The 22747-nt window shown below is 49.4% G+C and overlaps 1 protein-coding gene across 3 annotated transcripts in view; it reads right to left on the bottom strand.

The window, feature by feature from the left end:
- BCORL1 (BCL6 corepressor like 1) overlaps positions 1 to 22747 on the bottom strand; it is a 60352-nt gene continuing 37605 nt past the window's right edge. For all 3 annotated transcript variants that reach the window (XM_049644273.1, XM_049644274.1, XM_049644272.1), the window contains 7 exons: positions 21509 to 21732; positions 17043 to 17264; positions 14786 to 14952; positions 13669 to 13814; positions 5552 to 5629; positions 4350 to 4503; positions 1 to 888 (listed from right to left, as the gene is read on the bottom strand). In XM_049644273.1, the coding sequence (XP_049500230.1) occupies positions 606 to 888; positions 4350 to 4503; positions 5552 to 5629; positions 13669 to 13814; positions 14786 to 14952; positions 17043 to 17264; positions 21509 to 21732 (1274 nt within the window). In that variant the 3' untranslated portion in view covers positions 1 to 605. The remainder of the gene's footprint in view (positions 889 to 4349; positions 4504 to 5551; positions 5630 to 13668; positions 13815 to 14785; positions 14953 to 17042; positions 17265 to 21508; positions 21733 to 22747) is intronic.

Genomic DNA, 22747 nt, shown 5'->3' with positions numbered 1-22747 from the left:
CCCCCTGCCCCACCTGCCCCCTCCCCAGTGGGGTGAAAACAAACCTGGGAGTAACTGTCAGAGGGAGGGGGCAGCTCCAGAGCTTATCAAGAAAGACAAAGAAAGGAGGTGAAGAAAGTCCCTCAATACAACAAGTTGTCTCAAATCGTCACAGTGATACAGACTTATCAGAAACCAATGAAACAATACAAATTAAATACTAATAAAATAAATACTATGGAAGACAGAAGAACACAGGGGAACAGAGGGGGCGCTCAGAGATTTGGCCTTTTCTCATTTCTCCTCCGGACAGGCTGAGGCCACCCCAAGGGACCCTGGCACCACCTCCCACCATCCCTGGGACCTCTTGCCCTCAGACGTGGAATTCAACTTTCCACCCCCATCACCAACCACAACAACAATGACGATGACAGGGAGATGAGAACTAATTATAACCAGAAAAAAAAAAAATCCAGTCACTAATGCTGGCATTGATAAGGCGGCTTCTTGTTGGTCCGTATTATTGCCTCATTCTGCAGTCTGGTGCTCGGTGGGGGAAAGACATGGGAAGTGGGGAAGGGTGAACTTGGGAGAGAAAGAAGAAAAGGGAGGGGCTGTTTTCCAGGTCAACTGTTCCACGGCTGGAACTCCACCTCAGACCCCAGGAGCCGAAGTAGCTCTGGCTCATACCGCACCAGCTCCACAGTCTCAGAGGAGCCTGGGGCAGATCTGTCGTCCATGCCTCCGGGCCTCTCGGCTGGGGTCAGAAGCTGACTGGAGGCCACCTGCCGGTAGAACTCAGCCTTGGGCAAGGTGGCAATTTCAAAGTGCGGGAACCGAGCCTGAAAGATCCTGGAGGAAAGCTTCAGCCTCTTCAGGACATCGGTAAAGAGGAACCAGTTGCAGGGCCTGGAAGAGGCAAGAGTAGGAGTTATGGAAGAGGCCTGGGTGGAACCAGTGGGGTGCCAGGAACACTCTGGAAGGCCCAGGAAGGCTGCCAGTTTGGCTACCTGTCCCCCACCCCCAAACTAAACCATGGACTCCCTGGGTGTCACTGAGGCAAAAATCTCCTGTGCTAGCCTGCACTGGCTGAACCAGCTTTCAGCTCAGTTGTGAGCATTCAACCCGTGACTACCCCTTCCTTTTAAAATAGTGGGAGCAGGAAAGAAAGGGACCTTCCAGAACCCAAAACTCTTAGCAGGCATCCCCAGGCCTTCCCCACACCCCATGACCCGGAATTTACCATCTGCTGGGACCAGTTCTTTCCCCTACCGAGCCCTGCTACCCCGTCTGGTTTCCCTTTCCTGTTCTCACTCCTGTTTCCCGTGCCTCTTCATTCTCCAAGACCTTCCCCAACAGACGGGGAGCCGTGGAGAAAGGCCTAAACTGTGGGTAATCTAAAAGGCATTTCTCTTTGGCTCTGGAATGCATTAGACAAGTTTTTTCTCCAGCGGCAGCACCATCGTTTCTGCAGGGCCAGAGCTCACGTTACAGCCAGTCTGACTCTGCTGAGCACACCCGACTGGCCTGGGCGGCAGCCTGGGGACAGCTGGGAGGGGTGCCGGGGAGGCCGATCACGGGCCATGCGCTTGCTTCGACTAAACCAGGAAGAGACACTGCATTCCCCTGATGATGGTCCCGTCTCCAAGGCTGTCCATCCTGGCCATTGCCCTGTCCTACCGGCAGCATTTGTGTCAGCCTCCTAACTGGTCTCCCCCTGGCTAAGAGTCTCCCTGCTGCACCCCTACCTACCCTCACTGCATCCGTTACTACCCCTTTTCTAAAAAAGAAAATCTGGCCTTCTCACTCCCTAAACTGCTTTCCATGGATCCCCAGTACCTCCAGCAAAGAAACCTCCACATTCGTTACCATGATATTATGGCAAGACCTTTCAAACATGACCCCATTCAACTCTTCAGCCCAACCTCTCCTAATAACACACACACACTCACACACACAGTGTACCCCCCACCCCACCAAGTGCCAGACATTTGCTGAAGGACAAGCCCCACTTTCTGAACTTGTCTGTCTCGTGCCTCTGCTTGTGCCTGGCCCTCCATCTTCCCCTCCTCTCAGGCCCAGCTCAGGCGCCATCTCACCTGTGAAATGGGTTGTTCCCATTTCACAAAACTGCCTGTTCATCCCATCTTCCACAGTCTCATGGCGCTTGGTTCATACCCCTTTTATAATACTTAGAACATGACCCATTTCAGAAAGGATACAAAAGAAATGTAAACTGTGGTTTTCTCTGTGACACAGGAATGGGGGCTCAGGGTGGACTAGAACTTCTATTATTCACTTGACACCTTTCTGAACTGCATGAAATTTTTATAATAATAAATCCACTTTGGACATATTGTCTTTTATTAGAACTAATTGTATACTTGTCTCCCACCTCCTCTAGACTGGAGATTCTTTGAAGGCTGTATTCTGGCCCTCGGGGTTTGACTGGTGTGCCTGCTGAAGACACGTTTATAGAATCGAGTGTTTTCTTTTGGGGCACCTGGGTGGCTCGGTTGGTTGGGTGACTGGCACTTGGATTTGGCTTGGGTCATGGTCTTGTGGTTCGTGGGTTCAAGCACTGCATCTGGCTCTGTGCTGAGGGTACGGAGCCTGCGTGGGATTCTCTCTCTCTGCCCCTCACCTGCTCGCTCACACTTTCTCTCTCAAAATAAACTTTAATAAAAAGAACTGAGTGTTCTGTACAACACCTACCACTTCTACCCAGACCCACAGTCCTTCTCCCTAAAATGTAACACTCTTCCCTGTGACACTAACCCCTTTTCTCACACCATCAGGAAATGGAATGCTCTAGGTTTAGAGGAAGGGACTACAGACACCATTCCCTTGAAGCATCACTTTCAAAGAATGGAAAAGACCCCTCAGAACATTAACACTTGGTGGTCAGAATTCAGCTTTGCTTTGATGACTCGAAGGCACTTCGGTGGGTCATCATTCTACACCCTTCCTACTTCTTGAAGAACATTCATTTCACAGTGTGCTGCAGTGGTGGGCAAGGGCAGATTCAGAAGAGGCACAGAAGGATGTAATGTCAGGAAAACCAGCTTTGCCCATACCAAGTTCTCAACTGAAAACCTGCCTGCTGCTCGGGTGGCTGAGTGGCACATGGCTCTCAGCTGCCCTGTGTTCTGTCTACACCTGATGCACACTAGCCTGGTCCTTCTACTGCCTGGAGCCCAAGATCCTGTTTCAGAGAAGGAGGTGCTGAATACTCTGGAGGAATTAATTAACTGTGCAATACTATATCTCAGACGCCTGGCCCCACCCTCTGGGATCAGCTGATGCCCAGAAGAATAAGGACCAAAAGCCCCTGAAACTTGATCCCAACCAGTGTCATCATATAGGCTATTTTTATTCTTATCAGCCCCTGGAGGAAGGGATGCAAAGAAACCATGGCCAGATGGTGATTGGTTAGAGTAGTCAACTTGAGGGACTCACTTTAAGGGCTCCTAATCCATTGTGCACCCCTCTCTCGACCATGTGCACTTCATGTGCCTTCACTTTTTTAGAAAGACAGGGTCTGATGTTTCCAAAATAGGTATCAAAGAACAAGTACCCTTAAAAGTATCTGCAAACATATTGGAAAAGAGGAAGAAAACACCTAATGGTGGAGGCTGATAATAAAAAGACAATTCATTCTGCATCCTCCTGAGCAGCACTGCCACACACTGCCATCCGTAAGAGCCGAAAGGACCATGGTCTCTAGGCTGTCCCTTCTGAACCCTCAAATCAAGATTCAACTGGGTTCGGTCTAATGGTAAGCGTCAAGTATATTCTAGTCTCCAAAAACAGGTGATGCCTGCTAACAATACACACAGTGATCTGAGATGACAGCACTGAGGCCATCATCTCGCCAACATTAAGGCTACAAGAAAGCAGCCTGCGGATTACTTAAGGACCCCAGCAGCCCCTCAGCTATGGGAACCATATGTCCCGGCTTTTCCAAGAATCTCAATTTCAAATATTCTGTCTGGCTGTTCCCAGAAACCACAAAAATGTTCCAGAGATTCTAATAGTTCATCAGCTCAAACATCTCCCAGATCATCTCTCACACCCAGGAACAGCAGAGCAATTCTTTAGAGAGTGAATCTAGATTCTTTGAATCTAGATTTTGGGTTTGGGAAATACATATATAGTCAATATACCTAGAACTTACAGCCTCTGTTCTGAATGTAACTAATCAGGGCTGGAAAGTCAGGCTGGCCTTGGTCATTTGTCAGGTTTCCTAAGCTCCAGCATGTGCTCTTCAGGTCTCTGCTTCCTTCTGGAGAACTCCCCCATTCCCAGGGAGGCAGGCTAGGGGTTGCCAGGATCCTGGCACTCAGTCCCTGTAGCTCTTAGACACTTACCCGCGGGACACTGACACTTGGAGGTTGTAGCAAGGGAGAAGAGGCTTGTCTGAGAGCTCAAACATAAAGTCATCCTCTTCCACATCATCTCCTTCTTGATCAGAGTTCCCAGGAGGATTATGGAGGAGGTCACAGGCAAAGCCATCTTTTTCTTCTGTAAGGATAGCACATGGGATATGAGGACTTAGCTATGTGCACAAAACTGAAGAAAAAAAAATGTTTCAACAAGATAAAGAGGCACAGAGGTGGGTGATTAGGACATAAGCAACAAGTTCACAGACCCCCAGTTGGGGCCAAGTTTTGCTGATCCCATGGCTCCCATCCTTGGGAGGGCATGTGAAAGTTCTGTCCCTGGAAGACAGTAGTTTCTGGCCAGAAATTCATTATACTCCACCTTTCAGTTGGAAAACAGCCAGATGCTGTAAAGGACCGGCCGCTCGGCCTTTGGAAATGGAGCCCGATGACACTACCAGCAGTCAAAGGCAAGGTAGAAACACCTGCCATGCCTGTGGGGCTCTCAGGAGCCCGGAGGGGCCACTCAGTCAGTTCCCACCCCTGGCTACGTGTCTGGGTGTGGCATATTTCATTCCATCCCAACCTTCCCCAGCTCCAGCTTCCCCAAAGCTTAGGGGTGGATACCTCCCCCAACCTGCAGCCCCGGCCCCAGGAATGAGTGCTAGCTGACTGCCACAGAGAGAGACGCTTCCTAGAGAGGAAAGCTTGGGTCAGAGGCTAAGGGCCTGGGAGGCAGCAGCTGTCTCCGAAACTGTGCGTGGTGGGAGTAGGGCAGGGAGAGAATGATCATGGCCAGGTGAGGGGCTGGGTCTCTCTTGAGTGTGAACAATGCCGGAAGAGATGACAGTGCAACACAGGGGCTTGTGGCAGGGTTAGGACGAAGCAAGGGAGGAGAAAGGCACTTGGAAGAGAGAGAATAAAAACAATAGCCAGGGCATAAGTGGTAGAGGGCAAATGAGGGGTGGCTTTGTGGCATCCCTGGTTTAGGCCAATGTATTCTGAGTCTAGGGGGAGCATGGGCTAGTGTTCGGGTTCAAAGGGTGTGTAAGGTTCTGTAAGTTACTAACAGGTGCAGAAAGGCAGCTTCCCTTCTCACTCCTGTCTTTGAGAAGAATCCATGAAACCCAAAGCAATCCCCCATCTCTGGGCCACAGACAAGCATGGGAGGAACCCGACTCAAAGCTTACCCAACACAGAACTGCTGTAGAAGTCCCAGGACACGCCAGGGTCACCCTCTGCCCGGCCCTGAAGATCTGAGAGGTGATCTGATGAAAGAAGAGAAGGCAGTGAGACAAGGAGGGTGGGCTGGAGAAGGGCCTAGAAACAAAGTACATCTATATGGGGCCAGGAGAATGGGAGAAGGGAAGGAAGGAACACAAGAGGGTCTGGGGGCTAACAGGGAGAGATATGTTTCCTGCTGTCAGTCAGAAGTTGCCAACCAACAGCCAGGACCCAAATTTAGCCCACTGATGACCTGGGGTTTGGCCCAGTGTTTTAAACCAAAAAAAAAAAAAAAATGTTGAACATTTTAAAATTTAGAGATTTCACCTAAAAATCTGGATTTCCAACTTTTCTTGAAAAAAAAAATATCAGAAAATCTGGCAACACGGCATCCCACATTCCTGCATGTCAACAGTTGGCTAGAGGGAGAGGCGACATGTGCGTTCTCCGGTTCAACAGTCCCCACCCAGCCTGCTCTGCTCTGCTCTCTTACATGATCAGCCTGAAGGCATTTAGGTCTGGGATCCCTGCTTTTAATGGTATAGGGAATGGACTCTCCCAGAACAATCTCAGACCTGTCCCAAGATTTCAATTCCCTGCAGGTCACGATGTTCATACAGCCAATCAGGATCTCTCCAATTCAAAGTAAGATAAGGAAGCAGAATTCCTTCATCTTTGAAAAACATGGGGGAGAGGGCCACGTGTACCCTCATAAAAACCTTTTGCTTCCACTCCTAGGTGTATACCCCCAAAGAATTGAAAACAGGTGTTCAAACAGAAACTTATACACAAAGGAATGTGCATAGCAGGTCTACTCACAATAGCCAAAAAAGTGGAAACAATCCAAATGCTGTTAAGCTGATGAAGGGATAAACAAAACGTGGTCCATCCATATAATGGAACATTATTCAGTTATAAAAAGAAACAAAGTACTGATGTATGCTACAACATGAACGAACCCTAAAGACATTACACTAAATGAAAGAAGCCAGACACAGAAGGCCATCTACTGTATAATTCCACATATATAAGATATCCAGAACAGGCAAATCTACAGAGACAAAAAGCACATGGGTAGTTGGGAGGGAACAGGAAGTGACTGCCTAATGGGCATAGCGTTTCCTTTCGGTGTGATGAAGAAGTTCCAAAACTCAGTAGTGGTGATGGTTGCACAACATTCTGAATGCACTCAATGTCACTTCACTGTACACTTTTTAAATGGTTGAAAGAGTAGGGGGCACCTGGGTGGCTCAGTCTGTTAAGCATCTGATTCTTGATTTCAGCTCAGGTCATGATCTCACAGTTTGTGAGATAGAGCCCCAGGTCGGACTCTGTCCCAACAGTGTGGAGCCTGCTTGTATTCTCTCTCTCCCTCTCTCTCTGCCCCTCCCCCACTTGCTCTCTTGTTCTCAAAATAAAAAATTTTTAAATGGGTTAAGGGGCACCTGGGTGGCTCAGTTGGTTAAACGTCTGACTTCAACTCAGGTCATGATCTCACATTTTGGGAGTTCGAGCCCTGCATCCAGCTCTGTGCTGACAGTGTGGAGCCTGGATCCTGCTTTCAGATTCTGTGTCTCCTTCTCTCTCTGCCCCTCCCTCACTCGCTGTCTGTCTCTCTCAAAAATAAACATTATAAAATAAAATAAAATAAAATAAAATAAAATAAAATAAAATAAAAACAAGACAATTAAAAGGTTAAAATAGTAAATTTTATGCTGTAAGTATTTTGCCACAATAAAAAAAAATTTAGGGGCGCCTGGGTGGCTCAGTCGGTTAAGTGGCCAACTTTGGCTCAGGTCATGATCTCGCGGTCCGTGAGTTCGAGCCCCGCGTCGGGCTCTGTGCTGACCGCTCAGAGCCTGGAGCCTGTTTCAGATTCTGTGTCTCCCTCTCTCTCTGACCCTCCCCAGTTCATGCTCTGTCTCCCTCTGTCTCAAAAATAAATAAACGTTAAAAAAATTAAAAAAAAAATTTAAACCGCCTTTTGCTTATTTGATAGGAGGCTAGACATCAGGTCACCCCTTTGCCTCCTTGTCTCCTAGCTAAGCATCACCTAGTAGAACTGCTTCACCTCTCAGCCGCACATGTACAAAAGGAGATTTTCATGACAAATTCAACTGTGGCATCTGTGGGCACATGGCCCAGCACAGTTGGCAAGCTGATTTAGCTCTATAATGGTTGCTACCAGCGCTTAGGTGACACCCAGGCAAAAGTACAGGAGAGAGTCCAAAGGGCACAGGTGATGTGAGGGAGCCCTCTGGAAACCAAATCCCAGGAGGAAGCTGGCGGCCACTCCTAAAGGCACGAAGCCAATCCCCCCTGATGAAATGCACCACTGCACTCCAATATACTTTCCTTTTGGGTCGTACAGTCTATCAGCAAAAATGCCTATTAGCTGTTGTGAGCTACTGAAAGAAGTAACTTTTTAGCAACCTTCTACGAGATGAAGGGTTTCTTCTGGTAGGAAAAGGCAGCCAGAGAGAGCTTTCAAAATAATGGCTGAGCAGCTACAGTGGAAAACCTTTAGTCACACACATTAGATCTTTTTTATGTACTCCACAAAAAACTCTTGAGGTCATGACTGCCAGTTTCTGTGCTCTTCTGGGCCCCTGCCCCCTGAGAGTTGGAAGGAGTTTCTTCAGAAAGCATCTGTCAGTTAGGTAGGTGCCTATTCTGTGCCTGGCCTTGTGCTAGGTGTCCTGGGAGATGGAGGCATGAGATCATAAGTCTCCAAGAGGCAGGGAATATATATGTCTGTCTTGTTCATCATTGTCTCCCCATGGCCTGAGCCCAGGTGCCTGGCACATAGTAAGAGCAAATAAATATACGGAGAAGACAGGGAGGGAAGGAGGAATTACTACAAGGCAAGACCTAAAGCCTGCTTAACTGGCATGCTGAAACACCCGTGCTCCAAGGACTGTCGTCTCCCCAGGAGATCATATGAGGATTCCATCAAAGCCCTAGTTCCCCACATTCTTGGGGCTCCTCTCTAGGGACTGCCTTCAGAGCCCCCAGAACATTCCACTAATTCTCCTCACTGACAGCAAATCTTTGTCATTCTCAGGTGAATATGCCTTTCTGAGGCAGCCCAATGTGCATGGGCACGAGCAAAGGTACAATCGTCTGGGCAGGCCCATGAGCTGCACGCCAGAAAAAGCTCCCACGGTTGCTTGATGGTGTGCCTTCTGGTCACGTTTCCTCATAGGCCTTAATGTACAATTGGGACAGAGAGGGACATTTCTCTCCCTTGACTGTCCCCCGCCCCTCCTATAACTTTCAGTCCTTTACTCTTCTCCTTTCCACCAAAAAGTGCCCTCAGCCCCGCAATCCTGCTCCTGGGTATATATCCACAAGAACTGAAGACTGGTACTCAAACAGACACCTGTACACACGTGTTCTGCTATAGCAGCACTGGTCACAATGGCCAAAAGGTGGACACAACCCAAATGGCCCATGAACCAATGAAGGCTTATGCCTTCCCTTATGGAAAATGGGGTAGATCCATACAATGGCATACCATTCAGCCTCAAAAAGGAAGGAAGTACAGGGTGCCTGGGTGGCTCAGCTGGTTAAGCTTCTGACTCTTGATTTAAGCTCAGGTCATGATCTCATGGTTCATGGGTTCAAGCCCTGCATCGGGCTTCGTGCTGACAACGTGGAGCCTGTTTGGGATTCTCCCTCTCTCCCTCCCTCCCTCCCTCCCTCTCTCTCTGCCCTGCGCAGGTACACACACACTCTCTCTCTCTCTCAAGTTAAATAAATTAACTTTAAGAAAAAGGAAGAAAGTACTGAAACATGGTACCACATGGATGGACCTTGAAAAACACGATGCCATGTGAGAAAAGTCAGACACAAGAGGCCCCATGCTGTATCATTCCATTTATATGTAATATCCAGAATGGGCAGGGCCATGGAGACAGAAAGTACATGGGTGTTTGCCAGGGGCTGGGGGAAGGGGGAAAATAGAGAGCAAATGCTTAATGGATTTGGGGTTTCATTTTGGGGGTGATGAAAAGGTTTTGGAACTAGACAGAGGCAGTGGTTGTACAACATTGTGACTACACTAAACGCCACTGAATTGTTCCCTTCTAAATGGCTGGTTTTATGTTATGTGAATTTTGCCTCAATAAAAGAAAATTTTTAAGTACCCAAGGTGAGCGGTCACCCTGGCAATCAGAGTTTCTCTCTTTCTCAGGGTCCTGTCATACCACTCCCCATGTCCTCCAACCAAGTCACTAGCCCAGGGACATGAAAGGAGAGGAAAAAAAACAACAAGTGGTCTTTGACATGGGGTCATATGGCAGAGGTCTCAGGCAGGAAAAACAAAAACCTGTGATTCAGTGACCTCGGGTGGTAAACTGCTAACCCTTTCATCAGTGGAAGAAAAAGCAGTCCTGATCCTTCCTCGGATGCCCCAAAACCAAACTGCAGCAACTCCCCTCGGCCCCCACATACTTTCTGACAGATGAAAACGAATCTGTTTTCCCTTGACTAGCCTGGGTATTCTTTTCTTCAAAGGGTCAAAGGCAAATCAGTCACATGCTTGCCTGTAATTTGGTCCAAGGAGGAGGTCTTCCAAAGGCTTCTTGGACAGTTGCATGGCTTGGTGTCCCAAGCCCAAGGACAAGGGAGAAAAGGTTTGCGTTTTGACCTCCAGTACCCAGCACTGTACCTGAAACCTAACAGGGCTCAATAAATGAATGGATGAATGAATGGAAGAAGGGGTGCCGCTGTATCCTTCATGATCCCTGGAGAAACGGGCCTCACTTTAAGCCAACTCAATATAGAAAAATCCACATTTACAACCCAGATGAATTACCAGCATCTTCTGCATTGCAAAAGGATTCACTACAGGATATTTGTAAATAGTGACATTCCTTTGTATATTTAAAAGAGGGTTTGATTCCCAGACTTTTCCAGAACAGGAGCCTTGCACAAAGAGAAGGAAGCTCCACACCAGGAGCAACAGTGAGGCTCTTGCTCATCGTTTCCACCTGCAGAAAATGGAGCCCTTTGCACCCTACAGGGATTCGCCTTCATTTTCTGCCCAGTGGGATATCCCCCAGGGGAGGGAGAAGACAATTAATCTACAGAGAGTCTGGTCAGGCAAATGTTTGGGGATGAAAAGCAAAAAGCTTTTTAAATACCTCTGCCCGACAGACAAAGTTAAAAAAAAAAAAATACATCTAGAAGTCCACCCAAACGCATCCAGATTTAGGGGCTGGGGCGGTGGGCAGTGAGGGAAATGCTTCTCACACTTCTGAGCCCATGGCGCTTCCTCCAGCCACTAGACCACCCCGTCCAGTGCTTCTGTGACATCTGGTGGGGGTGGGGGGGATGGCTGGGATTAATACAAAAGAGAAATACTCAGTTCAAGGAATTAAGCCCCTGATGATAGTTACATAATATTGTCAATATGCTAAGTGCCACTGAATCATTCACTTCCAAATGGTTATATTGGGTGATTTTCACCTCAATTAAAAAAAAAAAACAACACCTGAGTATTGTCTTCTCATCTCCCCAAAACAACCTCTGGGCCCAAGTTCCCTCTCTCAGGAGCCTGCTGACTCCTGCCAGTGCCTACCTCCCTGGGGCTAGGACCAGGTGCTGCTAGCACTTTCTCAAACAGCCAGAAAGAGATCTGCATCTGAGCATCACTTGGTATTTGCATGGAAAAGAGGTGGCCCTGTTCTAACACTCCGTTCAGTTCAGTTCTGGCCCCCATGATGAAGCTGTAGCTCTGTGCCTAAGAGGTTGAGAAACAATGTCAAGATCTGAATGAAGGTGTTTGGCTTGGACATGCTATCAAGTGTCAGAATTAAGAGAAGTCTTCTCTTGGGGCGCCTGGCTGTCCCAGTTGGTGGAGCATGCGACTATTGATCTCAGGTTTGTGAGTTTGAGCCCTATGTTGGTTGTAGCAATTACTTAAAAATAAAATCTTTATAAAAAAAAAAAGTAAAGTCTTCTCTTGACTCTGCAACATGAGCTGGCATTCAGGTTAGTTTAAGGAGGCATCAAAAGGCTGGCTAGTAGGGGCCCCTGAGTGGCTCAGTTGGTTAAGCGTCCAACTTAGGCTCAGGTCATGATCTCACAGTTTATGAGTTCGAGCCCCACGTCAGGCTCTGTGCTGTCAGTTCAGAGCCTGGAGCTTGCTTCAGATTCTGTGTCTCCCTCTTGCTCTCTGCCCCTCCCCCACTCACGCTCTGTCTCTCAAAAAATGAATAAACGTTAAAAAATTTTAAAACGAGGCTGGCTAGTAGCTGGGATTAGCTAACAGAAACGGGAAGAGATAAAAATGGGTTTGTTTCTAAATTTTTAGTTACTGAAAATGGTCTCAACATTCGAATTCCTTTGGGATTTTGGAGAAAGGGTCAGGGAAGAAAGGAGTTTGTCTGCTTATTGAGGTGGTCAGAGATGGCTTTATTTGGATCCAGAGGGTCCCAAGACCCGCCGGAGGGCAGTCTGTAGCACAGAGAGGCCCTGGATTAAACCTGTTGGTCAGAGACAGAGCTTCATGCAGTGCTTTCATCATGTTGAGAAGTTCTGGATGTTCATCTGTGCCAGCTTCCCCTGGGAATCAGCTGGAGTGCAGACAGCATGTGTGTATCTAAGACAGTGCATGTGGCACATGATATGTGAGAAGGGGCCCTGAGCCCCCAAGATGGTGCAGCCAAAGTGAACAAGAGTCATCACTGGCCCGGGACAAATGACTGAATGAGCAACCCCAAACTGCTCTGCCCTTCACGGACAGTGGCCTGGGACAGCCCCAGAGCTGGGGGGAGGGAAAAGGCAGTCCTGTCACCTGGCTAGAGGGGGCTGGGTCCCGCTGGGAGGCCTGAAGCCTGTACACAGTGACCAATGACTGCAGGGTTTGGCGGCTTTACTGGGGGCCCAACGAAGGATGGCTGAGCAGGAAGGAGTCAAGGCCTCCCTCCACGGCTTTCCATCGCTTCTCCCTCAGCTTTTATTTGTATCAAGGTGGTGCTTCCCACCTAGTCCTCCTTCCATTGGGACCTTTAGTTCACATTCCTTTGTTTCTTCCTCCATCATCAGCTACCTAGTTAACCTTTGTTCAATAAATAAATGATCTCCTGGTTGGGAGCCCAGAACTGTATTTGGGGAGGTGGGGATTCAGGACTATCTAGGGCCACAGCCCAGGTGAGAGTCAGTGGCCTTGAGCAAACCCTTTGTCCCATGGGATCCCAGTCTGAAAGAGGTTCAACTGCAAACAATGAAGACTCCACAGAGGGTCAGTGAGACACTGCCAGTGGCTCCTTCTGTTGGGCACTCTGGCAGTGTGAAGAAGAAACTTCTAGAGCAAGGGCCGAGCTGTGATGTCACTAAGGAGGCGGAGTTCCTTCATCCAGAGGTCAAGTCTGAGGAGATTCCCAGTGAGCATGCCCACACTAGACGTACCCCCTTCTGTCCTCCCCACTGCCAAACTTGGTAGAGCTACCTAATTGCAGACAAACCATGGCTGTCCACTGATGAGAACATAAATGCATGTTGGCCTGTGGCCCTTGTCATGGGCCTGAATACCAGACACTCTTCCAGAGGGGTCAGGTGACAGAGGAAGAAAAAGGTACAGGGGGGTACAGAGGGAACATCAGTTACCACAGGCAGGGGCTGTGAGAAATACAGCATTAGGAGGGGTCCTGAAGGTTCCACTGTGATCACCAACAAGGAGAAAGTGCAAGAACAAAAGCAAAATGCTAAGTGTCATTTCTTTGTAACTAACATCCTGTTCAAAACATGGGTCAACAGACTTTGCCCCCAGTGGAGCTGCGGCCTCACAAGGAGGCCTACCTCACATGCCTAGCTAGGAAGCGGGTCCCTGTGGACTACCACGGCCCTGAAGAGGATGCATGCGATATGGACACTCATAGTACCGGAACAAGAGGAAGTGGACCTTTAGGCTTTTTCAAGTGCATAGAGATTTCAGAGATACTTCAAGGAAAGCCTGCAGAGGGCTGACACCTCTCATGGGAGTTGAGATGGAGAGAGATGAAGAATACCTCCTCAGGAGTTTAGGAATTGGAGGCTATCCCCAAGGATGATGGCTTCAAGCCTGGGCTGTGCTTACCGCTGAGAAAACGCTTCATGGTGTCGCTGCTGGCCAGCTTCATGGCTGTCTGTCCCGAGTAGGTGGCCAGTGTGGGGTCGGCCCCATAAGACAGCAAGAGCCAGATGGTCTCCAGGTTGTCATTGACCACCGCATCATGAACTGGCCTGCAGAGGTGACACAGGGTGAGGACAACAGGGCCCAAGTGGGAGCCTGGGTGTCTAGGCCTCAGACTACTTCATCAGGGGAAAATAAAATAAGATGACCCAGGATAATGTGGGCAAGACTTAGGGCAGAGGAACCACCTCTAGCCTGCACCCCTCATCATATCTCCCTATGTCCTTCTCCTCTCTCTGTGCCTCTTTCTCCCCACCCCCCATTTTTCTCTCCAAGGTTCCCCCTACATTTTGGGACAGTCCCTAGGGTACCAAGTAGCTTCACTGGTAGCTCTTGAGTTTGGGAGAGAACAGGAAACCGACCAAGGATAATCTTAAAGCAGATGCTGAGGGTATGAACAGAAAGATCTGGATGACCACCCTGGAGCAGGAATGAGTAGAGTGGCTCCACGCACCAGGTGGTGGCCAATCAGAGCCTGCATCCTCTGACCCAAGTCTCCCTACTTGATATGCAGCTCATGTCTCGATGTTGCCCAGGAAGTAGGCCCTCTGATAGAGGGGAATGGGTGCAATTTCTTTAAGACCCAGCAGGTATCTTTTTTTTCAAGTGTACAGACATCAAGTCAAGAATCAAATCTGGGATGTTACCCTAAGGTCAGCCTCCCAGTTCCTAGAGCCCAAGATGCTGCCTGAGATAGATGCACCACCAGGAGGATTTGAGGGACGCCCGAGTGGTGTTCCTGGTAAAGCTGCACTTGATGGGATGATCCCTAGATGACCCCAACCTGCCCTTAGTCACCAACGTGGATGGGCCAGCCAGGAACTCATCCACTCCTGCCCTAGTGGGCACTCCTGCCCCTCTGCAGTCTGCAGCCTTCTTCCCAAAACACCTCCTAACAAGGCCTCTCTGCTACGTATAGCCCGGTGTAGCCTCTGCTGTGGAAGTCCAGGCTGTAGCAAGCTCTTCTGAGTGAGGGGCTGAGCTGGGGGTGGAGGTGGGGGGCGGGGAACGGCCTTCTTGCCTCGTGCCATCCTGCGCGCTGCAGTTCACATTAGCCCCGTGCTCCAACAGGATGTTCAGGATGTCCGTCCAGCCCCTGGAGCAGGCCTCATGCAGGGCCGTGTAGCCAGCATTGTCGCGGTGATTCACGTCCTCACTGTCTTTCTGGAGGCAGTAGAGAACAACGTCCTGTGGGGACAGGGAGAGCTCCATGAGCAAAGAGAGGCCTAATTCTTGACATCACTCCAGTTAGCTTCGAAGCTCTCCAAATGTCCGGAGAGTAAGTCTTATTCCGGGGACTAACAGACAAGTCTCAAAATCGTTTGTCACCCAAGTCAGTCCTGAGGTCCATTTCCACGGCCTCGGCTCTGGGCTATTTTCTTAGCAGCGGGGAGACATTTCTTATGACCAATGATACTCACTCATCTGGGTGTGGGTTGTTGGGGTGAGGTCCTGAGAAAGGCTCACTGCCCACCATGAGGTCGAGCTCTCAGGCCTCAAGTCCTTGAGCACTGGTTCCCTAGTTTAGGGCTTTGCAAGACAGCACCAGACCACAGAAATGAGACATGTGGTGGCAAGCACAGCCTCTGGTAGTGATTCGAGAACAAGGAAGAAGAATTGGTTTAAGTACTATCTCTGGATGCTGGCTTTAATTGTTTTAAGTACTAGCCCTGGATGTTTATGCTGGGGCACTCAGTTCTACCCTCCCCTCAAATCAGGATTGCTCCGAGTATAATCCAGCATGGTCATTTATTCACATAGTAATGAGCAGCGTCCCTGGGCTACACGACAGGACCAGAGGTGGGACTCCAGGACTGGAAGCATCCCAGCTAGTCTGGGATGAATCTGGTGAATACGCTGAGGGGGAGGGGAGAGGCAACCCTTCTTCTGAGGGGAAGAGTGGCTACCAGTGGCCTATCATCGGCCCTCTGGCAGGTCCTGGCAACATGGTCCACCCAGGCATCCTGACTGACAGCTAGCTTGCAGGCTGGCTGACTAGGAGAAGTGAGTGAGTAAGCGAGTGAACGTGAGTGAGCGTGTACCTGTGTTGGAGGTGCTGTCCCTTGGATATAGGAACTATCAGGCTGGCCGTACGCAGGAGAGCACAAGGCCCCATACCCTCCTCACCAGCACAGACGTTCACCTCTTCTCCCAGGCCTCAGACTCCTCCTCCCTCCCTCCCACAACAGGCTGCCCAGCCTGCTCCTGCCCTGGTCAGTTCTCCCATGGTTTCCTATTTGCTAATTTGGCCCCAGGTACAAGGTTAAACTTGAGGACAGGAGTTGGTCATCTTTTTTTCCTTAGATCTCCCTTAGCACCTATCCCAGCCCCCACACTAGGTACTCAAGAAAGATGGGCACTCTCAAGGCAGTTCCCCGGTGCTGACCAGCCTGGCTGGGAGTGCAGCTGTCTTTAAATGCGTCAGTTGTAGGTATTGGAAGCCTTAAAAAAAATCAGGGTCTACTCTATAACCCAACAGCTCCACCCTTAAGAGCAAATCCTGAGGAAACAATTGGTGTGGTGGGCAAAGATACATGGTCAAGAAGTTCATATCAACAAAAACGTCCAACAAAATTTAATTATGGTCACTGAGTCAGGCTTCCACCCTACCCTGGTACTTGGGCATCAAAAAGACCTTGGTGAGAATTCAGGCTCATACACATGAAGTAGTAAGGGACACATCATTTCGCATTGCTAAGCCTTGATGTTCTCACGTGTAGAATGGGGCTAATAAAACCTACCTCCATAGGTTAACGGTGAGATGAAATGATATGAAGAAATCAGAGCTGTTAATAGGACAAAAGTGGTGCTCAATAAATGCCAACTTCCTTTCCAACCCATAGGCAAGTAGTGTATGGTAGGGAAACCCAGCCCTGCCCCCCCATACACTACTGCCTTCTCCACTACTGGGAGCCAAAGTGGGGGCCGAGGGAGAATATGAAGAGTGAGCAATGATCACCCCTGTTTCTCTCTGAGTGGGGGAGCCAGCACAAAGGGAAATTCAAGACATCAAAATCCCGTTTCTGGCCTAGGAATGTGTTGGATTATCAATATTGTGTTACCATTTCAATTATTTTCATTCCCAATTGATATTCAAATGAGCTTTCATTCCCACACACCATGCTAGCTGGCCCCAGAGGCCATCTGGGCAGTAGAAGGAGTCCAGTCAAAGTTGAAACCCCGAACAAATCCCTGCCCAGGCCACAGAAGAGCCAATGGGAAGAAGCTTCTTCACAGATGCTCAGGCAGTGGCATCCTGCTGCCGGGGAGCTCCCTACCTTATAGCCAAGACGTGCTGCCCGCTGCAGGAGGGTCTCGCCTGCATTCTTGTTCACTATGAGCCGACGTGCCTCTGGGGGGATCTGCCGGGCTGTAGGTGACTCAGAGGCCTCCTCTGGGCCGGCACTTCGGGACTTAGAGGGTGTGCATGGTTCGGTGGGTTTCACTGGGGTGGGAGATTTGGGAGATCGCGTCTTCTGCTGGCTCCAACGACCTTTGCCCTGGAAACCAGAGATGCAGTCCCGGATCAGCACAGGCTCCCACCAGTTCCTACCCAGTGTGCAGATGCTGAGGGGCTCAAATACTTAACCACATAAACCAATGATTGACCAAGGGCTCAGAAATCAGAGATTGAGGGGATATATCCCAGCTTCCATCAAGCACTCTGCATGCCTTCTTTACCTGCCTCAAGCCCCCTTTGTTGAGGTTTTTACAAGTCCTACTTCCAAATAAGCAGAAGCAAACTGAGAGTAAAGAGAAGTGGAGACTTCTTTGACTGAGCAAGCACAATGGCCAAGGCCTTCACTCTTATTGCCAAAACCTGCCTTCAAACCTTCCCCAGCCTCTTTCCACCTTCCTCCATACCAAGTCCCAAGATCACATTCATGCCCAGCCTGGGTGGTGGAAAGCACTCGGGCGTAAGAGTGAAATAGACCTGGGTTTTGGCTCTGCCACCTACTAGTGCCAAGACCTGCGTGAAGGCCCAACCTCTCTGAGCCTCCCTTTTTCCCTTGTGGGGTCTTCACATGGGGAGGAAATGTGTTCAAGGAACTGTACTCAGGAACCAGACCCATGGAGCCTCATTTGCACCTGAACCTAAGTTGGATGATGAAATTCTAAACTGGGAGCTGATGCTGGGATGCCTGGGTGGCTAGTCGGTTCAGCGTCTGGCTCTTGATCTCAGCTCAGGTCATGATCTCACAGTTCATGAGATTGAGCCCCACATTGGGCTCTTTGCTGACCACGTGGAACCTGCTCAGAATTGTCTCTCTCTGTCTCCCTGCCCCTCCCCTGCTCTCTATCTCTCAAAATAAATAAATTTTAAAAACACTTTAACTGGGAGCTGATGTCATATTTGGACAAGACTTTGGGGGGCCTTGGGAGACATGGGTACACCTTGCATGTGAGAGGGATATGACTCACTGGGCAACCAAAGGGCAGACTTTGCCCTCATCAGATTCTAAGATGGCCCCTGATGATCCCTCCTGATGTTTGTGCTCATACGTAGCCCCCTCCTGCATCGGACAGGGCTGTTCTATGTAGCCAATAGGAGATTGCAGATGATGGTGTGTAACTTCCAAGGCTACTTCCTAAAAGACAATGTGGCTTCAGCCTTGCTCTCTTTTGGATCACTTGTTCTGGGGGAAAGCAGCCACCGTGTCATGAGGACACTCAAGCAGTCCTTTGGAGAAGCCCATGGGGCAAGAAAAGGAGGCCTTCTGCCAACAACCAGCATCAATTTGCCAGCCGTGTGAGGGGGTGACCCTGGAAGTAGACCCTCCAGCCCCAGTCAAGCCTTCAGGGTAATGGATCCCTGGCTGACACCTTGACTACAACCTTGTGGGAGACCCCAAGCCAGGCCCAGCTAAGCTGCTTATGAATTCCTGACCCCCAGAAGCTGTGGGACATTTATTGTTGTGTTGAGCTGCAAAGTTTTAGGGTAATCTGTTACACCACCAGAGATAACTAATACATACCACTTAGCCAAATCCCTCAGAGCATTATCAAGGTCTCACTGAAATTCTATGTCTTCTAAAACATTCTACATTACTCTAACTTTCTTTCTCTGCACACCCAGAACACCCAGCCTGAAACAAATAATCTGGTGCCTAATGCTTGACTTTTAACCTCCTTCCACTGTTTCATGGACAAGTCTGGCCTCCCTTGCTAGGTTTTAAGTTGCTTGGTGGCAGGGTTCATATTGTCATCTTCTCTTTTGTTCCTTACAGCACTTAAGTCAGGGCTGGACACATCATCACAACAGACATTTGTTGACTAGATTCAAGCCAGCTATGCGCAGGGCCCTGGGCACACAGAAAAGTTGCCTAGAAAATCCTGAAGCCAGGAAAGGAATGGCAGCAGGGAAAAGACCAGAGCCCAGGGCATTTGTTTCCTCCGATAAATCCTGAGACAACCAGAGCTGCTATCCATCCCTATCCTAAAAGGGCAGAGAGGTACAGTCACTAGCAGGAAGGCACTGGCTATGAGTGGAGAGTGTTGCTCTACGGCCACGAGGGTAGAGGTATGTAACAGCAATACTGAAGGATTCTGGGTAAAGTGCCTAGGTTTTTGCTAAGCCAAGCCAGGAGCCAAAGGGTGACTCTCCTTCTGGGGGCAAGAGCTTCCAGAGACAAGGGAGGCTGCCTGAGGGGGGGAGGAGCAAGAACAAATGGGGGCCCCCTCCCCCTCCCTGGCTTGGAGCTCCTATGGGAAGAAGCCTTTGGCCAATACCCCAGCTTTAGTGTTGCAGGCACATCCTCTGCCCTCCCCCTGCCTTGCTTCTCACTACAAAGCACCATGCCATGGGGGTAATCAGAGCAGGTGGTGGTGACTGGGAGAGAAAGAAAGGCGGGAGGGAGAAAGAGAGGCCCTGTGAAGGGGCAAAACCTCTCTGGGAGGGACACTGCTGCAGACACTGCCAGGCAGAATAACCAGGCACAAGTATCAGCATGTGCTGCTGAACGTCAGGCGGCTGGTCACCTTTGTGTGGGACAGGGCCATCTGAGTGTCTGGGGAGGAGCAGGGAAGAGGAGGGGGATGCCCACTTTTCACCAGAGCTGCTCAGGGTTGCAGTGTGTCCCTGCCTGGCCACCCCCTCCCCCGGTGTCTCCTGGGTACAGACTGAAGCCACCCATTCACAGTGTGGAGGCATATGGAAAGAGCCGCGGCAGTCAGGCCTGCTTCACATCCCAACTTTGTCACTCATGACCACTGAGTAACCTCCTGAAAGGCCTTTAACCTTCCTGAGCCTTAGTGTCCTCACCATAAGATGAAGACAACAGTGCCTACCTCTAATAGCTGCTGTGGGAATTAAGGACGACCACGTGAATAGCACTCAGCACAGACCAGACTTCTTTATTCCTTCCCCTACCCCGCCCCCTCTGGGGGTCTGAGGGAATGGTCACTGCTACCTTGCCAATCCGTGCCTCTGTCCTCTTATCCCTGCCTCGACCTGAAGCTTGAGGATGTATACCAACCTCAAAGAGCACTTTACGGTCATCAAAGCCTTTTACATCAGTTGCCTCCTTTGTTCCCCCAAGCACCCTTGTGAGATGGAAAGGACATGGAGTATCATCTCCAATTTAAAGATGAGGAAATAGGCTTGAGTACCTTGTCTGAGCTGGAACCAGATTCCAGGAGAGGGAGAGGGAAAGGGAAAGGAGGGGAAGATGAGCCCCTGGGTCTCCCGCCTTCTGTCAGTGCCACTCAGGGATCCCTGAATGGAGCTGGAAAGAGCTGTTAAAGTCACAACCACCAAACAAGCCCAATAAGACCCTTTTTTTGGTTGCCAATGACAAATACATATTATGGGTATACATTTGAACCTGGACCTTCACTTCTCTCAAATGTAAAGCTCACCGAGGACCGAGGACCACGTGATTTTTTTTCGAATGGTACAATGTGGAACTCAAAACCAATGCTGTGAACATCAGATCAAAAAAAAATGTCAACTATGAACAGGGGTTCTAGAATGCTGGCCCGGCTACTGATTGGTGAGTGCCCAAGAAGCAAACAAACTGGGGAGATGGGTGTGGGGAAGGGCAGCTAGAGCTCCTTCAGCCCGACCCTCAAGCAACCTTTGTCTAGATATCAACATCCTTGCTTCTACGAGTTGTTTTCTACCTTGATTGATTCAGAAAGCTCTCTGATTGGTTTCAAGTGAGTTAAGCCCAGACAAAAGCTTCTTGATTGGATATTAACAAGCTATTCAGGCTAACATCCTGCCATATTCTTCAACTCTTCCTTAACTCAAAGGAGATCCAAGGATTGTTGAAGAAAAGCCATCATGAGCCAAACCTGAGAATTTGCAGTCTCTTATTGTTAGCTGTAACTTTAGTTCCCATTTTTCTTTTTTTTAATGTTTATTTATTTTTGAGAGAGAGAGAGAGAGAGAGAGAGAGAGAGAGAGAGAGAGACATGGAGAGAGGGGGAGACACAGAATCCGAAGCAGGCTCCAGGCTCTGAGCCGACAGCACGGAGCCCGACGCGGGGCTCAAACCCACCAACCGTGAGATCATGACCTGAACTGAAGTTGGACACTTAACCAACTGAGCCCCTAGTTCCCATTTTTCAAATGCAACCCCCAATTCTTCTAGGACTAGTTCAAAATACTGGAATAAATATGGGTTAATTTGGTCCTTTCCATCCACTCACTCACTCAGAGGACCATTCATCAAGGAGCCTGTGGAAAGTCTGCCGCCTTAGCCTGCTCCCCTCACCCCAACTCCCCTCGCTGCCAACGCACCTTTGCCTCTTCTGAGACATTCGCCATGTGCTTGGTTTTGCACTTTCGTTTTCCTGATGGCTTTTCTGAATTCTCAAGGCAGGCTGGCTCCTCCAGGTTGTTCGGGAGGAAACCATTTGGTGAATCCGAGATCCCCTGGGCTTTGCTGGGCAAGAGAAGGTTCCTGTTTCTGAGGCGGTGCTCCGAACTTTGGGAGGAAGTCTTCTGCTTACGGGCCTTTAAATCTGAAAGCAAGAAACAGGAAAGAATGGATGTCAGGGAAATGGAACACATAAAAGCAATGCCTTCCTCTAAGATGAATCAGAGGCTTTGGGGGTTAGAATCTCAGTGCAAAGTTGTATAACTATCAGCTACCAGTATCTGATAGTGTGGTGCTGATGATTCCACTAAATGCTTCTCAAATGGACACCACACTTCAACATCGAAGACTCCCCTCTCCAAGCAGGTGATGACTCCTAGCCCTGCCAGTAGGGGGCGGCCCATCTGGCTGTACTCACTATGAGGGTAATTTTAAAAGGATTTCCCCCATAGCCCAGAGCAAATTACAACTTTCTTTTCAGCTTCTCCCCCATCCTCTTTGTCTCCTTCTCCATTCCAGTATGAAAGCAAATTTAGCAGCTCTGCTTAAGCTACTATGAAGCACACCCGGGTAGGGAGTAAATGGAGCCGTCTCCCTTCATAGCTTCAGCTCACCCACCCGATGGCCTGATTGGTCACCCTCTGAGGACACAAAGATCAAAGCCACAGAAACTCCCTGAAACCAGAAGGTGCCATGGGCCTACTTAGCTGGTGGGCAGTTGCAGAAACCTGCTGTCTTCCCTGGCTGGAAATCAAGTCACTGGAATACCCTGGGCGGCATCTCTAATTCTAGCCACAGCTCACTAAATAAAGTACTTTCTAGCTTCAAAAAGTGTTGTGGGGCACCTGGGTAGCTCAATCAGTCAAGCATCTGACTTCTGCTCAGGCCATAATCTTGCGGTTCATGAGTTCGAGCCCCACATCGAGCTTTCTGGTCTCAGCGCAGAGCCCGCTTCAGATCCTCTGTCTCTCTCTCTCTGACCCTCCCCCACTCAGCCTTTTTCCCTCTCTTTCAAAGATGAATACACATTTAAAAAAAAAAGTGTGGGGCACCTGGGTGGCTCAGTCAACTGGGCATTTGACTTAAGCTCAGGTCATGATCTCACAGTTTGTGAGTTCAAGCCCTGCATCAGGTTCTGTGCTGACAGCTCAGAGCTTGGA

This window comes from Panthera uncia, chromosome X, assembly GCF_023721935.1.
Source record: "Panthera uncia isolate 11264 chromosome X, Puncia_PCG_1.0, whole genome shotgun sequence".
In the NCBI taxonomy this organism is placed as follows: Eukaryota; Metazoa; Chordata; class Mammalia; order Carnivora; family Felidae; genus Panthera; species Panthera uncia.
Note: the sequence above shows the minus strand (reverse complement) of the source record. Positions and strands in the feature narration are given on the sequence as shown.